Source organism: Lissotriton helveticus, chromosome 4_1 (assembly GCF_964261635.1).
Source record: "Lissotriton helveticus chromosome 4_1, aLisHel1.1, whole genome shotgun sequence".
Classification (NCBI taxonomy): domain Eukaryota; kingdom Metazoa; phylum Chordata; class Amphibia; order Caudata; family Salamandridae; genus Lissotriton; species Lissotriton helveticus.
The window spans coordinates 1407724633-1407743263 of record NC_136063.1 but is presented as its reverse complement, the minus strand read 5'-3'; the positions used below and the strand labels follow the sequence as shown (position 1 = coordinate 1407743263).

The window sequence follows — 18631 nt, the reverse complement described above, 5'->3', positions numbered from 1 at the left end:
GCGCCGTATGACTTAAATACAGAGGGGCAGATTTACAAGCCCCTTGCGCTACTTTTGCGTCACTTTTCCCATGTTAAAAGTGACGCAAAAGTGGCGCAAGGGGCTTGTAAATCTGCCCTAGAGCATTCTTGCCCTTTTCCTGTGATGCAGGGCAGGGCATTTACTGAAAGGTGCAGATCACTCAAACATGTAAGCTACCTTTGTGACTCAGGCCCTAAATCCGCAGAAGCTATGACTGCTTTCAGGGTGGGTAGGTTTCCAGAAGATCCAACATTACGCAGACCTGGTTGACTACAAAGTAATGCCTGTTGTTGAGATTTGTTTGCAACGTGTAACTGAAGTATTTCTTAGGTTGGTAAAATAAGTACCATTGACTAGTTACTACTCCTCAAGGCTCCATATCCGTGACAAGTGCTAAGTGTTGAATGCATACTTGTTAGGGGTAACAGGCCAGACATCTGAGCTCACTAGCAGCAGGTGCCTAACCCCTATGGTCCACCCTATCAACCTGCCTCAGTGGGATGTTATCTTATTTTCTTTAGCAGTGACCTATATCAAAGATCCAGAATGATTCGAATTAGATATGACTATTGGGTGTTTCCAATATATAGTGCGCCATGGCTGCCAACAATTTCCCATCTACCCTCTCCTTACCCAAAACTTGAGACCGCAGAATCTGCCACAGTGGTGGATTTTCTCTGGCTCACCATAAAATCATGAACAATGGCTAAGCGGTGACTGGCTCCCCCAGCAACAGCACATGGCTGCCACCTACTGGCAGGCAAAGACACAAGCAGCCCTCTCACTGACACTGACACACATTAATTGCAGTGCCAATGAGATGAACGTCTACCTTAAAACAACCTCCGTTCTAAATTTAAGTACATATGAAAAATATTAAATTGCATAAGGTGTTACAGGCAATATCTCATGCAGGGAAGATGGGTTGGCAGAGTGTAATTTCCAGCTATTTGCCTCTTTCCTGAGGCTGGAATCCATAGCTGTTCTGACAGATGTCCTTTACATTTTTGTTCCTTTCTATTTTTGTTCCTTTAAGAAAAAAAAACTCACCTATAAATAACCTCCTTGCTCATGGCCTGGCCAATAACTCATTCACTGAGGCCGGATTCAGATCATGCCGTCAGAAAGCAACCAATCAAGTGCCACATATATCTGACTGATAGCCATCTCGTTGTTTCTTGCCCGTGTACTTCCATCATTCCTTTAATTTCAAGCACACTGAAATGCCTTGCTACGGCACCACAACTCACTCTGTCATTCGTTACCTGCCCTATTGCTTACATACTCAGTAACACACCTAAACTTTCTCTTACCTATGAACTCACTAGCATACTCACTCTATTATTCACTTAAACATTTGTTTTTTTTTTACTTTTGTGAGCTAGGAGAAAGAATTCGGGTTTAACCATATGAAGCTGTCTGTCATCTAGACGTGGAGTCTCGAAATGGCGCGGCATAAGTGCACATATGAATAGCTGAGGGCTTGAGGTACAAATAGGTAACATTTGGTATGTAACGTTTACAACAAAATTTTTACAACGCACTACCATTACAATGCAGGTATTACCACGCATACCATTACAACGCATTGCGCTGGGGGGCGCTCTAGGATAGGGAATAAGTTTAATTTTCTATCCAACACCTTCCCTAGTGTCCACGGGGACTGGAGTTGGAATAGAAAATTATACTTACCACTATCCAGCACCTCTAAGCACTATGCGTTGTAATGGTATGCGTGGTAAAAACCGCATTGTAAAGGTATGCGTGGTAAAAGTATGCGTTGTAACGTCATACATCCGTAACATTTATGTGAGATACATGACAAACATTGGAGGCTCCATCATTATGTTTTACTCTTGCCACACAAGCAACTGGCTAATATTAACTCCACATAGTTGACCACTCTGGGGGTAGAAAGACAAAGCAAATGCATTAAATATAAATGAAATTAAATAATATTGTGTTTGTCGTTAGGCTACTCTGCCTTAACACTCATGGTGATAGGAGAGACTTGGACTTTACTGTGGCTTGTGGCCACTTATAGGTGCTCGTATCTCTTTTTAAAAACATATTTACTTCTCAGGGAAGAAACAAAGGGGCATATTTACAAGCGCCTGTTGCCTCCAGAACTTCACTTTTTTAGACGCTCCGGATGGCGCAGTGTGTTGGCCCATATTTACAAAGCCACACATGGCTTTTCATGACCTTGTAAATATGGCTCCCTTTCACGCATTACTCTGTGTGAAAAGAGCATTCCATGGGTGTTGCTGTGGGTGTTCCTATGCAACACCCATTGATTCTGATGCACTCCCAGATCTAGAAGTTTTCGTAACCTGGAAATGCGTCAGATTGTAACACCTCCCCAGGGGTAGTGTTAGAGAGGCACAACAAGGAGAAATACTTGTATTTCTCCTTCTTTCCTCTTTCTTTGTGTGCTGCATTTTGCAGCTCACATAGAAGGAGGAAAAGGCAATGAATTATTGTTTTTGTGCAGGAAGGTGTCCCTTCTTGCACAAAAATAACCATCCTTGCAACATAGGCACCCTTGCATCATAGGGCAAGGGGGCCTGCATTGGTGCTAGGCATCCTATTGTGCGCAGGGATGTGCCCTATTGTAATACAACACACCCCTGCATCTTCCTAAAGATGGCTTGCAGTACCTCATCATTATCTTGCAAATATGCCCCAAAATGTCTCAAGGCACGACTGGCACGTGAGCAGGACAAAGATGCTGAGTTCTCCTGATGCACAGTTGCAAGGAGAGTGAAGTTTAGCAGGGTAACAAGGCTCCCAGATGACATGTGGTCCCTCACTAACACCCTCCTGCCTTGCTCTGTCGATGTTCATAAATACGAAAATAGTGACTGCACCACAGCTTTGTCTGTTGTCACGATATCAAAGACAGAAATATCGCCCTGCACAAATATCGACTCCACAATATCAATTTTCACTATATCGTCAAGGTAAAAATATATAGGGAAGTATATATTTACTATTCTAACTACATGTATACTTACAATGACGATATAGTGCAAGGCGATATTGTGGAGTTAATAGTTGTGCAATCAATACAAAACAAATTATATTGTGACTTCCCGCCCTGGCTTTTTACATTTTGTGCAATGTTTTTTTGTTTCAGATTATTGCATTGCTCTACTTGGCATTATTTTTTGTCAACCAAATACAATGTTTTAAATATTTTCATTTTACTGTTACAAATTGTAAAAGCATATACAAAAACTTAACTCGTAGGTACAGTGTTGGAGAAACACACAACTATGCCACAATTATTCCTAGGCTCGATGGGGGAGGTCAAGTAAAATTCTATTTTGTCAAAATAAATCTTGCTACTTTTTCACCAGAATAACCCAGTGAATGTAAATGTGGGTGTATGTGGCAGGGTAAAAATTATATTTTCCACTCCATCATGTATTTGTCTGTGTGTGTGTGTATTAGAGGCAAAGCAGACACACCCCTGTCTGTCTCTACACAGAACAAAAACAAATGAGAGGGAAGCTTTGATTGGCTTATAGCTATCATAAGTTCGTCTGGCTGTTCTCGACATATCAGTATCATTTCAAAGCGTGCAGTGGATGCTTCAGATGAAAGGAGCATTGTAGGAAATTGCCAGCAATTTACACCTCTCGGTTTGGCAGCCGCTTGCTCTCAGAAAATGATGCCCCGCGTCTATCACCCTGAATATGTTCAAAAACTGACATGAGCTAGCTATTAAGTCCCATACAGAAGAGATAACTACAGAACCAACAAATTCAAAAGCATTCAGAAAAAAGAGCCGAATTATGCTCTCACTTGGATCCCAATGATAGGGTACGTCACATCCGTGCTAGTGTGGTACGCCGATGTTCTGCAAGGAGCCCTCAAACTAGATCCTCTTCTCTAAGCCAAAGGGGATCATTAGTATAATACAGGCATGTGCATTATGAATCTATAATTGCAGACATAAATGATCTAAAGAGGTGAGTTAATGAAATGTATGTGGTCGTCCAATGAGGACTGGTCTCTTTAATCTACGATAATACAGAGGAGGCATTAAAGGGAAACTGTACTAATATTTATATCATTTAAATATATATATATATATATATATATATATATATATATATATATATATATATGTATATATATATATATATATATATATATATATATATATAAAAACTTGGTTAAACTGCCTGCAGCTGCATGGTATCAATTTGCACCAAGCTACCAATCAGGTGTTATGAATTCAGAGATAACTCATAAAATCCCAATATATAATGATTAACAGGTGTTTCCTCCTATATTGTACTAGAAAAATAAAAATACAGACAGAGGGCTGTGAGTTCAGAGGGTAATATGAGTAAAGAGAGCACTGTGTCCTAAAAAACTGTGGAATAGGAGTAATAGTGACCTGTAACAGAAGTCCTGTTTTTATGACAGTATTGCTTTGACATAATAATATTGAATGTAAAAAGAACAGTTGATGGACTGAATGCTGATCAATGTCAAGCATTCACCCCAGTTCAGAGATCTGGGCCTATATCCATCATATATTTGCTCTTCATACTATTCCAGTTTAGACCCTGCCATATGCAAATCAGTCTCGAAGCTGTTCCCCATGGGAACAGTCCAGCCCGACCTGCCTGGCCAGGTCCTCCTTGGATCGGAAGCAATCATCCTAGCACTAGTTTCGGGACATCACCCCAGCTAGCTTGATTCCAGTGGCATGGAGAGCACGGGTCCCACATCTGGGCATACCCATCCTACTCGGGGTGACAAATACAAAATGAACAGTTGATGGACAGAATGCTGATCAATGTCAAACATTCACCCCAGTACAGGGATCTGGGCCTAAATCCATCTTGTTTATTTGCTCCCCATGCCATTCTAGTTTAGACCCAGTCATATGCAAATCAGTCTTGACACTGTTCCAAATGGGAACAGTCCAGCCCGAACTGCTAGGCCAGGTCCTCTCTGGACCAGAAACAAGTATCGTAGGACCGGTTTTGGGACATCACCCCTCATCTGCCAGGCTAGCTTGATTCCAGTGGCATGGAGAGCACGGGACCCACATCTGGACATGCCATCTGACTTGGAGTAACAAATGCAAAAAGAACAGTTGATGGACTGAATGCTGATCAATGTCAAACATTCACCCCACTGCATAGATCTGGGCCTAAATCCATCGTATTTATTTGCTCCCCATGCCATTCCAGTTTAGACCCAGCCATATGCAAATCAGTCTTGACCCTGTTGCCCATAGGAACCATCCAGCCCGAACTGCCTGGTTGGGTCCAAACTGGGGTGGCGTGGTGAGCAAAAGAACAATGGATTATTTGTGACTGGCGGTGACTGTTTGCATTGTTCCCCATTCTGTCCATCAATTGTTTGATATCTTGACATTCAAACAGCGATGTCTTCTGAGAATGTATCTCAGCCCAGCTTCGATGTATTTACCTCCTTCAATGAGAAAATAAGGTAAATTGACAACGAAGCTCCAAACTGTTTTAGAACTCTTACCATTCACCGTCCCACCACATCCGGATATCCCCTCCACCAAACGAAAAAACAACACCTCCTTGTCTACCTTTAAGAATTTTGACAAACTGATCATCTCAATTGTACTATCCTCTCTGAAATACTCTAACCACTACAACAACCCCTTACCCTCAAAACTTCTCAACGAGGTCACACGTTCTCTGCTCCCTCTATGGACCAAGATTATTAATGCTTCTCTAACACAAGGCTTTATACCAGATTGTCTGGATAGTGGCCAAGTGGCCCCTGTATTAAAATAAACAATTCTGACCACTCAGAACCCAACAATCACCACCCTATTCCCAACATCCACACTCTGGCAAAACTCCTAGAAAAATGCATACATCATCAGCTATGTAATCACATAGATCAATTCCAACTTCTCGACCAATACCAATCTGGGTTCCAGCCAGGCCACACTACAGAAATTGCCCTGGTCCATATTTTAAATGACACCCTAAGACTTCCCGACCAAAATTAATTCTGCCTATTAATCCTGCTTGATCTGTCAGCTGCGTTTGATACCTTTAGACATGAGTAACTTGTAACCTCCTAGAATGCAGAATGGGTCTATCCAGTACTGTATTACAATCGTTCTTCTCATTCAACAGAACTCACTTTCTCTATCTCGTCGTCTGTCGACTTCCCCACCCTCGCCCCGCCCCACTGTTGTTACATGTGCCAGCCAAGACTGGGAACATCTGGTGTATATTCCTATTGTAAGAATTCACCTGCTAACAGGATGAAGTAATTTACTTTCACAGGAACATGTGGAAGTGCCTTGGCAATGAAGTGGCTTTTTTGGCTGTTTGTTTAGACCGTGTGTGAATGGACACTACAATTGCCACATTATCACCAATCAATCTTTCCTCTGCAAAATCCAAAGAAAACAGTGTCATTGAGGACCTCAATATTATTATCGATTGAAACAATCTCATACATTCTTTTCAGTCAAGCCTCCATCCCAAGGGTAGTCCATCACTCACAACTGCTCATCGGCAGATGGAACTCCTCCCTGCTCTTCCTACTGAAAGAACTAAGAGGAGTCCCTAACTCCCCTCTCCTCGGACATGGACTCCAAAGCAATGATCCTTTCGTCATTAATTCACATTTAATAAAGGGAAAAACAGAATTTGAGCTTGTATGTTTTGTAAAATATTCTCAAATGTGCTTTGTATACATCATGATATCCTTTGATGACTTGGGACAGGACTCCACTGTCTCATGGATCTATATTCATGATCTTTAAATGCACAAAGATCATGAGAAAGTGAGCACAAATTAGTGTTGAATTCCAGGACTGTAAATCAAGCCAGATGGATGGGGTTGTGGTTGATATTAGGAAGACAAACTCCAAAGTGATGCATGTGAGAGGGCATTGCAGTTCACAGTGGATATGGGTGCTTTCCGAAATGAATTCGAAACAGCCGCCCTCTGCCATATTCAGAGCACATAGGTGCAGGTCGAAGTTTGCTATGATTGCAAGGGTGGAATATGGAAGGGTAGCAACAATGTGAAATGGATGGGAGAACCATCCACATTCTGTAGATAGTCTATATTTGTTTAATATCTGTTTATTGAGTACAAACAAATAGAAAATTGCACATGTCGCAAAGAATGAGGAGCAAAGGAGGAGGGGCACCAAAAAGTGGTTACAGAATAAACAATCGGCCCTAAGACCCTGCAAACGGGGAAAGCCCATCATACAAATATGCAAAACACATATGTGATGAGGGCACAGCCATTTTCAAAAACATAGAAGACAACTTCAAAGAGAGAATTCTCACCAAACCCCATGGGGAAGTCATCTAGGGGGCCGAGAAGCAAAGGCCCAACTAAAGTTCCATTGTCCAAAGATCGCCTATATTTAATCAGGTGTCATTGCTGTACCGCGAGGAAGGCTGGAGGCAGTGTTTTGCCATGATTACCTGGTAAAGGTTATTATCAGAATACTGAGTTTCAAATATCGGCGTACAAAAACTTTGGGGCATATTAGCAAGGGCTGGCGATATAATTATCGCCGCTTTAGTGTCCGTTTTGTGTGAAAAATGGCGATAATTATATCGCAATATCATCAAGGACACGCTAGCGCATGTTTCCTTGATGTAGAGCCCGTTTTTTCACAGCCTCGCATCGCTAATGAGATGTAAAGAAGGTGTGGCTGTGAAAACAACACATGTTGATATATCGTGAAGGCAGCTTCGCGATATTAACAAGGAGGTGCAGCGATAAACAAAATCGCGCTACCTCAGCCTTACCTCAGGAATTTAACATCTGTTAAATTCCTGACTAAGGCATACTTTTAATGGGAGATGGATTATGCTAATACGACCACAGGGTGGTATCAGCAATGTGATCGCTGTTTTCAATGGAACATCGCTGGAAAACCAGCGATGTTCCATTGAAAACACCGCTATCGCTGAAATATTATCGCCATAGCGCTATGCATTGTAAATATAGCATTATCATGGCGATAATATTCAGCGATAGCCAGCGATAATATTTCGCTATGTACGGCCAGCGAGTATTATCGCTGGCCGTTGATAATATGCCCCTTTGACTCTAGAATATCATTTGCCATGATATTGTGTAAGTATATAGTAGGTAATAATTCATTTACTATTCTTAACTCCACATGTATGTACCTTGAAGATATATATATATATATATATATTTAAACCTACAACCACTAGTGATTCTGCAATAGAGGGCACTCTCATCCTGGCCCAGGTGCGTAGAGACGTACTGCTTTGTAGCTACTTGGGTAGACAGAGTGTATTTAGGGGGTTCTGTTTGGTCGATACTGTACCATGCACAACATAGTTGACTAAGAATTTCTGTATGATCGTCAAAGCTCTCTGGTTCTCTTATTGTCGTGGCCTTGTAAAACTGACTATGCAGCTCTAGAGAGTAATATTGCCTGGAACACACCCTGAAACCAAATAGCCTGAACCATTTTTAAAAGGCAATAGCAGCAAGGCGAAATGGCATAAACAAACTTTTGTTTCGTGTTGTTTTCAGGTATTCTGTGGATCGGCACACTGATATGGACCGAATGTTCGATATTTACCCTGACAACGGCTCGCTCTTTACTTTGAAATCGCTTGACCGGGAAACGTCACAGTGGCACAACATTACAGTTGTAGCAACAGAGATCAGTAAGTGGATCCCAAATTAAGCTACTATTTCCTGTGTTTTGAAGTATGGGGTCTACCTGCCGAATGTTCTCAATTAAAGAGACAGGGTAATATTGTTACAAACATTTCTCCCACTACCTGTTTGAGGTTTCAGGTTTAGTGGAGGTTATGGTGCTCAATCTCCTATTCATAGAGGGTTGAATAGTTGCAGTTATGTTTCACAGGATGTGGGGGACATATGCAAAAAATACTTAGATATGTTTTTAAATTCATTCATGTTATTCATTTATAATCTTTAATTAATCAACACGTGTCATGGATTATTCTGCATTTTTAAAGGGCTAGTTCATTTGAAAGTGGAAAAACCTATTCTCTTCCATTGAAGTTTACCAGATTTCTGATGATATGATTGGACAATGAGGAAATTATTCTGTGTTATCTATAAAGTTTGACCTTCGATATAATGTAATTAAGTGTTAATGTTCCTTGCCCAGGATAATAACGATGGTTAACACTTTTGGATAAGGTGGCAATAACCTCTGGTAATTGCCTGAAACAGTGTTGTTAATTGTGACAGCTCGTGAGCAAAAAGGATAATAGCTTTTATCGCACTACCGTTCCCCAAAGTCAGACAAAATGTATGCCCCCAACCTCTATCTGTTTCACAGTTTTCGTCCTCCTAAAAAGAAGGTAAAAAATGCTTAGTGCTAGTATTCAAAGTGTTTTAATTGGGTGAGCGAGTCTCAGCATTCTTTACAGGGTGCCATTTCTATCTATCTATTCAAAATGTGTGTCATTTGTTGGCGTTCTATATTTTGCCCCTAGAGCAAAACAAGATAGAAAAGCAGGTTTTCAACAGGTGCGGCCGTGCAATTGTTTAAAGGAAGGAATATCAAAATATGCATAGCCGTCTGCTCAGTAGAATTACTTAAAGCCAGGCAGGATTTTCTAGCTAGCCACACCAAGCATGACTGCCTGCAGATCATTTTAATCTTTACAAATCTAGGCCTACAAGTCCCAGCATGCATAATGCTGTTGGCTAATAAAACAGGAAGGCTGAGAAGTTTCCTAATGATACAGGACCAATCCAGCTTCATCTGTGATCTTGTTGCTTGACCAATGCAGGGATAAATTGAACTTATCTACTTGCGTAGTAACATAGTGTGTTGTTTCAAAAGTTATCAATAGTCCAAGGAGAAATAGTAACAGCATTGAAAATAGTTTTTGAGTTTTATAGACATCAGAAGAATTAAAGCGTGAGTAACTCTTGAGGGATTGGAACTCTCCTCCAGTGATAAGAACAGCAAGAGCTTGTCAATCTAATCCATCCATTTGGCCAGCAGTTCTTCCTTGCTGGTTCTGGTGTTGGCACAATCATTGTACATGACACATACAAAAGGTGATGGAAGGAATGCTTGAAATTTGTCTAACCACTGGCAATCGCTCAGGGTAGCATGCCAGCCCATAGTTCTTTTGCTCACCATGCCATCTCAGTTTGGACCGAGCCATATGCAAATCAGTCTTGACCCTGCTCCTCATGGGAACGTTCCAGCCCAAACTGTCAAGCCAGGTCCTCTCTGAACCAGCACACAAGCAACCCAGAACCGGTTTTGCCTTAGTTATGGGCTCATCAGCCAGGTACAGCTTGGGTCCAGTGACACAGTGAGTATGGGACTCCTGCCTGGGCATACCTATGCCCCTCAGGGCAGTATATGGAACACACAGCAGGTGATGGGAGGAATGCTTGTAATTTGTCTAACCACTGGCAATAGCTTGAGTAGTATCCCAACCCATCGTTCTTTTGCTCACTATGCCTCCCCAGTTTAGACCCAGCCATATGCAAATGAGTCTTGACCCTGCTGCTCATGGGAACAGTGCAGCCTGAACGGCCAAGCCAGGTCCTGGCATCTTTAAGCGCCCACTTATGTACAGACTGCAGAAGGAAGTGTAAAAAAATTGCTCACGTCGTCATAAAAAAAAGACTTACCAGCACAGCAATATGAATTCTAAGATTGGTATGGTAAAGCTTGCTCCAGAAAGCATCGCTGTGCAGGGTTTATGTCAAAGAGAAAAACAGACCAATTACACCTAATTGAGGGGCATATTATCAAGAAACAGCATTAAAATTATCGCCGCTTTAGCGGCATGAAATTGCTGCTAAAGTGCCGATAATGGGCTTGATAATATGCCCTTGTGAATTCCCATAGAAGCCCATGTTCTGGTGTGAACATGGGCTTCAATTGGAATTTTCAAGGGCATATTATCAAGCCCATAGCGATAATTTTAACGCCGTTCTTGATAATATGCCCCTGAATTTGACGACTGGCCACGGAGGGTGGAATGCATGCTAGTTTTACCCGACTTTAGGAAACCTTGAAGCCTAAAGTCCATGATGACTCAGCTCTGCCTTGTCAAAAGCGCCCTCGCCCATGTGTTGCCTGGTTTCAAAGTTTCAAAGTTCAAAGCGCATTGATACCCTCTCGGGTGACAAGCCACGCTTTACAAGTACAACTTGATTGATTGATTGATTGAAATCTTGAACAGGCAAAGCTGTGGGGTATCTTCTCTGCATTCCTCCAGAAATAGACATAAATGAGTGAGAGCATACAATCATGTTTGTCCAACCTTGGGCAAGTATTATATCTTGCAGGTGGAATGAAGTAGGGAATCTCTTTCACGTATGCTTGCTAGCAGGTAGCATGCCCTGATGCCCACCTCCCAAATCCTATTAGCGGTCTTGCAGTAGCTGCGTCTGTGTTTCAACATTTTCCGCATACACGGTTTGACTGCCAGCAGTCATTCATCCAGCTCATTTTCTTGTATTTGTTTTCTCCTTCTTGCAGGCAATCCAAAAGACAACAGCCGTGTTCCCGTGTACATTAAGGTTGTGGATGTGAACGACAATGCCCCGGAGTTGGCCATGTTCTACGACACCTTTGTGTGCGAAAAGGCAAAACCAGCTACGGTAAGTTGGCGCTTCACGCGGTTCCCCCACTAAGACATGTTTGAGAGCTGGTCCCACTGAGGAAAGGTGCCTTAAATTCTCTGCGCAAAGAGAACGCTCAGCGGCAGATCTGAGCTTAAGCACTGAATGTGGCATTGTGAAAGGATCCGCATGCTGTGTGACCCTTGTTAGCGCATCACGTGTCTCCTATGTTAACTTATTGAAAGTTACTCCCCATGAAAACAGACAACTGTTCTTTGTAAACAAAGAATAACAAAGCAGGAAGGAGCAAACATTGCACAGCAGGGGGATTTGTGTCTCACCAAAAAAAGACAAATCTTGTTAGCTGCAAATCTTCTAAATCTCGGCAAAAAGCAAAACAGCAGGCACGCTTGCATCAGCTATCAGTCAGACTGTTTCTCAAGGTGGTCAGTTTTTGCTTTTATCTCAGTCCTTTCCTTTATTCTTGGTTTGAGCTCGAGCCCAGCGATTTGTTGGAAACATCACAAACGCATGCTAGGATATTGTGCCGGGCACTATGTGAGATCTCCAATTGAGGTGCAAATGAAGACCGGCACCAGAGCCAAATAGATGAGAGGCTCCTTATTTTACAACGCAAAATTTATTTCATAAAAAAATTTCCAGCCCCGCCAATCTCAGGCCAAGCATCTTCACTGCTTAATGGAACATGTGCTTTCTTTGAAATAAACCTGCTATATCGCTCAGTCTTTTCTTCCCATAAACTTCAGGAATACTAAAGCTAGAGTTGTGCTCTTGTTTTTGGTTAAAAATAATCTGTATAGAACAGACCCGCCTTCAGATTAGCTGAGTGTTACACCAGCAGGACTAGCTGAATATAAAGAAGCCCAGAAGGTAGACGAGCATCCATGTTTGAGACAAGTTAAGAAGAGAGGGGGCCAAGATGCAAAGGTGTGTCGGAGAAGAAAATAAATGAAAGGGATGGGTAAAAAAGGGGCTCTCATAAGGGAGAACGGGGTTATGTAGAGGAGTGATATTAAGGTTGACCAATCAGTCAGTGATCGTATTTTAGAAAAAATAATTGGAACTCTAGAACAAAAATAATTGGAACTCTAGAATATTTAACGGGTTCTTTACCTCATACCCATTGAATTTGAAGTACCAGCCTTTGTGGGCTTTTGCCCAATAATGCCCGGTTCTGACTTTAAACTTTCCTACATCTCCATCAAACTTCCCTAATCTACTTTCTTTTCCTCTTAACTTCTCTGCTTTCAATTTCCGAGTAGCTCAGCCTTCTCTCTTTTCCATTCTTTGATTCCCCTATTCCTTCTTCGGTAATAAAGTCAAAATTACTTTTCTGTAAGTGTCAAATATTCCAAGTAATGAAATCGAAATTGCTTTTCTGAACGTCTCACATAGGCTTCTTTTTCATTTCTGGGCTAGCATTATGTCAATCAGCTGTCTTCTCCCTCCCTCTCCATGTGGGACCCAAGCTCCAGGGCCAAAACATGTCTGGGGTGTTTGTGTTCCCCAGAGAGGTGATGGTGGGTGTGCGGGCAGTGGCAGCCTACAAGTTAAGACAGAACTATCAGATTGGGGGGCGGGCCCTGTCTGATTATGGCTAGTCCCTGTCTGTGGTGGCAGTTTACAAAAAAGTAATGGTCTAAAAGTGAGCATAAAGCAATTAAAAGTGGCTGGTTTTAATTTAAGCATTGCATTCATTACTTTATGTCCTCTTTTTCCTCCTATCGAACTGCGTTTGCTTCTACTTTTCTACTTCTTTGTTGTTTGCTGTTTCCTCAACTGGTGTCTTCTCATACTCATGCAAAACCTACTTCCCCGTCTGCTGACACCCTTCCTGCACCACTTAACCCTTTCATTTTCCACATCATACTCTCCGACGTGCTGTTTGGTATAACCCTAATCCTAAAGATGAACCCAATGCAAGCACTTCATTTGAGCAAAATTGAGATTATCATATTTCATCTCACAGCATGGACAGATAGGTTCAGGCAGCTTAGTGCTTGAGGTGTTCTACATCACTTGTGGGCAAGCTGTTGGGTGCACTGCAAACCTGTCCACTCACAGTATCGGCCGGAGGTGGGAGTGCTGCGGGGCGGTGGGGTGGAGCGAATTTCATTGCGCGCGCTGCATTGCCAAATACGATGCAGCGTGCGCAACAAAATTTGTTTTATTTATTTATTTGTTTACTTACCTCTGTTGGGCCGTATTCCATTGTTTACTACCCCCACCCTGCTCCAACCCCGCCCCACCGCCCACAGCACTCCCACCACCCGCTGCTACTGTCCACTCAAGAGGACAACAGTGCAGTCACCAAACCTTTGGGTTTATCTACAACTGAAACATTTCCACGAGGGATTTTATGCAAGGTAGCTCAGCAGTACATGAGGTCAAGAGATACATAGAGAGGTGACGAGGGCGATTCATGGGACAAGACATTAAAATATCATATTACACTGTAGATTATTGTATTATATTCGAAGAACTTGAAGGTGAAATGCTTTGTTCAGAATCACAGGATTGATGGTCAGGTGGCAAGGTGAGGATTAGAACCCAAACCTCCATGTATCAAGACCAGCAACTTAGCCACCAGACTCCAACTCCTCCATAATACACCTGGGGGATATTGACAAGAAAATGCTGGAGCATGGTGTTATGCTTAATTTGGCAATGCCGTGCTCTGACATTTTCAAAACTCAGGGTTTTTCCTAGCTCCTGCTTTAAAAAAAGCTGCCTAGGGTCATCTTCGTGCACATAAACAATGAATAATGGCGATTTGTTATTTCTATGCAGCACACATGGAACGAGCAAAAAATGAGGAGAAATTAATAGTTTCTCCTCCTTTTGCCATTCTAAGACCATTTATTACCTGGCCTTAGTTTTTGGTGCTGCCCCAGCCTTGGAAATCTGGGGCAGCGTAAAAAAGCAATGGGTGTTGCGGTGGAGCCCCACAGTAACACCCATTGCCTGCTCATTTGCCACATCACCACCCCCTTTTCTGAATCGTTTTTGGCCACTATAGGTGTGGCAGGGTATACTCAGACATGAGTCCCTTGCTCACTGCTCCATCAGGATTCAAGCAAGCCAGGCCGACGACGGCTGAAATGCCAGAAACCGGTCCCCGGAAGCTTGTCTCCTTTCTGGTGAAGAATTGGCTTGGTAGTTTGGTCTGCCCTGTTCCCATGATGCACTGGGCCAGGGACAGACTAATTTGCATATAGCCAGGTTCTGAGCTGGGATGGGGCAGTGAGCTAAATAACGGTGATGGATCAAGCCCTGATCTTTGGACTGGGTAAGAGTGGTCTGCTTAATTCAGACACTCTGTTCATCACCACCCCCTTTTCTGAATCGTTTTTGGCCACTATAGGTGGGGCAGGGTATACTCAGACATGAGTCCCTTGCTCACTGCTCCATCAGGATTCAAGCAAGCCGGGCCGACGACGGCTGAAATGCCAGAAACCGGTCCCCGGAAGCTTGTCTCATTTCTGGTGAAGAATTGGCTTGGTAGTTTGGTCTGCCCTGTTCCCATGATGCCCTGGGCCAGGGACAGACTAATTTGCATATAGCCAGGTTCTGAGCTGGGATGGGGCAGTGAGCTAAATAACGGTGATGGATCAAGCCCTGATCTTTGGACTGGGTAAGAGTGGTCTGCTTAATTCAGACACTCTGTTCATCACCACCCCCTTTTCTGAATCATTTACCACATCAGACAGCAACAGAAAGGGGCATAATTATAAAGTGGCATAAAAGCCACGTCAAGTGGCTTTGTGCCACCTTGTAAATATCAGGAATAGCGCAACGCAATCAGAGCATCAGAAAAGGTGACTTCTTGTGTCAAATGCAACCTGTTCACAACCTTTAGTAGGTGAGAATCACCATCACAGATGAAGACGATTTAAAAAATTGCCATAAAATAATGACTAGATCACTTCCTTGTGTTGTTAAGTTTTTTCCTATTTTCTTCGTAAATGTTCAATTGTTCTACTGAAGGAAGCACTCATTAGATTTGTTCTTTCCACAGAAAGCTTGTCTAGGTTTCTGAATATTACAGTTTTGTGTGTTCAATATTTTTTTTACACTTTTTTAATTAACGTTTTGGATATTTTAGATATTTTAGAATCATTAAACAAGTTAAAAGCGAGCTTAGTAAAACTCCGTTTGATTCTGAAACATAATTAGTTACAATTGTATCAGACCAATATTTGACACACCAATTATAATACCAACAGCAATAATGCATTGTCAAGTATAAATCAAATCAAATCAGTGAATTTGTAAAGCGCGCTACTTACCCGTGCGGGTCTCAAGGTGCTGGAGGGGTGGGGGGGTGGGGGGGAGGCTGCTACTGCTCGAAGAGCCAGGTCTTGAGGAGCCTTCTGAAGGTGAGCAGGTCTTGGGTCTGCCGTAGATGGATGGGGAGGGTGTTCCAGGTCTTGGCGGCGAGGAAGGAGAAGGATCTGCCTCCGGAGATCGTACGTTGGATCCGTGGGACGGGGGCAAAGCTGGCGGAGCGGAGCTGGTGGGCGGGGGTGTAGAAGTTGATTCTGTCGTTCAGGTAGGCTGGTCCGGTGTTGTGGAGTGATTTGTGTGCATGGGTGAGGAGTTTGAAGGTGATCCTCTTGTTGACGGGGAGCCAGTGCAGGTCTCTTAGGTAGGAGGTGATGTGGCTGCGGCGGGGGACGTTGAGGATCAGTTGGGCTGAGGCGTTCTGGATGCGTTGTAGTCGTCGCAGGTGTTTGGCCGGGATTCCTGCGTAGAGTGCGTTGCCGTAGTCCAGCCTGCTGCTGACGAGGGCTTGGGTCACAGTTCTTCTTGTTTTGGTCGGGATCCACTTTTAGATCCTGCAGAGCATGCAGAGGGTGTTGTAGCAGGAGGAGGAGATGGCGTTGACCTGCTTCGACATGTAGAGGGAGGAGTCGAGGAGGAATCCCAGGATAAAGTATAGTGAAACATAGTAGCTGGTTACGAACGAGTTGTGGGGGAGGGGTGAGGGCAAAGGATCTTGGGATGAATAGGGTAATGGAAACAGACAAAGTGAATGTGACGTTGGGCAAACAAGATATGAGGGGGGGGAGCGGGACAGAGAACAGCAGGTCATATGTAAACCATTGGTGGTGCTTGTAGCTGGGGGAGTGATCAAGAGCTGTGACAGGGGTTGAGATTAGGGGAATCAGAAGGATAGTGACACAAAGAGAGGGCTTTAGATTGGGCAGTGGACTGGGATATCTTATGAGAGCTTTAAATGGAACTGTATTGTCAACTAATTAACTTAGGGCTTAAATTGTGATGGGTTAATGGCGGTAACTGTCATTCCTGTGGGAATTTACTAAAGCAGTCCAAATATTATCCCAGGATCTAGGAATTGGGTGTTTACACAGACCTCTTTCTTTTTCAAATGTGAAGGGCTTTACTTTCCACTTGTGCCCATTTTACAAGCATACGCCTCCAAGTAGTGACCAGGGGCAGGCCTGCTGCTATCCAAGGCTAAGTGATTGCACGTTTTGCTGTGAGGACACTTAGGCCTATTAAGTGGGCTTCAGCTCTATTAGTTGTAGGATGCTCATATAGGTCAAGAGTACAGGCCGATCAAGTGTTAAGGGTAGGGAGTGTGGGAGCAGTGCACACCAGCTCAGAATGTTGGGAGCAGTGGATAGTTTCATGACATGTGATGAAAGTCAGCGTTTGGGATTGAGCTACCCTGGAGCGAGATAGACCCTGTGAATTGGATTAATTTTAATGTGGAATTTCTGGAAGTTTTATGGGGTTTCAAGCGCCTCAGCCCACTTCTTATCATGAATGGTTCTTCCTAGATCAGACTCCCAAGTGTCTCGGAGTGGATAGAGTGGGTCAGATGTATGTGTACATACGATCTATAGAGCCAACTGAGGCATCGTGTACTGGCCCCAATGGTGTGTTAAGTGTTTGCGCCAATGTATGCCTAGAGGTATCTACGTCCATAATCTGCTAAGTGGTTCTCACAACAATGGCTATGAGACCATAGGTGAGAAATTGGCTCCTTTGTACTGTGTATTGCACTTGGAGGGACTGGAAGGACAATAGTTTATCATTCTCAAGAGATGGCCCAGGGTTTTGATGGCTGCCTGGGTCCTTAAAAGTAGGCTTCTACAATCAAGACACTCCCAAGTCTTGGAAGGCGAAATAGCGGAATGCAGGGTGCATAGAGGGAAGGATGTTTTGCAATTCTGTGCTAACATGCTAGGCACGGAGTCAACACCAGTACCATTTGAGGGCAGTTGGAGCCAGCTCTAGATCCGGGCAGTGTCAAATGATTTACTTCAGCAGTCATCAATGCCCGGTGGTTCACAGCTGTTTCTTTGACAGCGAGCCCCAAAGTCCAACGGGCTAATCACTGCATCTGGGCGGTTTTGTCTGACCATTTCAAAGTACAGAAAACAAAGAGATTGTGCACATTACTGAAGTGGCACCTGTGAACCAACTCAATAAGAGCGTAAATAAATACATTGCTGAATCCCAACTTTTGTATCGTCCTATGGTACGGCTAGGGAATCAAGGTAATTTTAGGCAAAGAACTAGTGACATTAAATTACACCAAAGCAGTACTATCACCTTAAAGTGGAGCTGTAAATGGTTCATGGCCCTGTTATATATCTGTCCTGTTGGTCAATTTTTTGCAGTACACACTTCCCACAAAGCTAGCCATTTTTTCAGCATTTTCACCTTTGCATGAAACACTGTTGATTATTTGAAGAATGAGCTGGGAAATAGAAATCTGCCAGTAAGCTATACCCTCGTGACGCCATATTGTTTTTGTTTCTCCTTTTAGCTTATACAGACCATCCGTGCTATTGATAAGGATGAATCAATCAAAGGCCTCCATTTTTCTTTCTCTGTACCCTTGCAAGCAGCAAGCAGCTCCAACTTTACAGTTCAGGACAACAAAGGTGAGCTTTCTCTCTGTTCTTTATAAGATTCATTGAGGCTGATTGTGTGCCCCACAAATGATCAAAAC

At 43.1% G+C, this 18631-nt stretch overlaps 1 protein-coding gene across 4 annotated transcripts in view; it reads left to right on the top strand.

Annotated features, from left to right (window-relative positions):
• The window catches only part of LOC144829136 (cadherin-6-like), a 288356-nt gene that overhangs the window by 258876 nt on the left and 10849 nt on the right, over positions 1-18631 (top strand). For all 4 annotated transcript variants that reach the window (XM_078687964.1, XM_078687963.1, XM_078687961.1 and 1 more), the window contains exons 8-10: positions 8581-8717; positions 11540-11661; positions 18446-18563. In XM_078687964.1, the coding sequence (XP_078544090.1) occupies positions 8581-8717; positions 11540-11661; positions 18446-18563 (377 nt within the window). The remainder of the gene's footprint in view (positions 1-8580; positions 8718-11539; positions 11662-18445; positions 18564-18631) is intronic.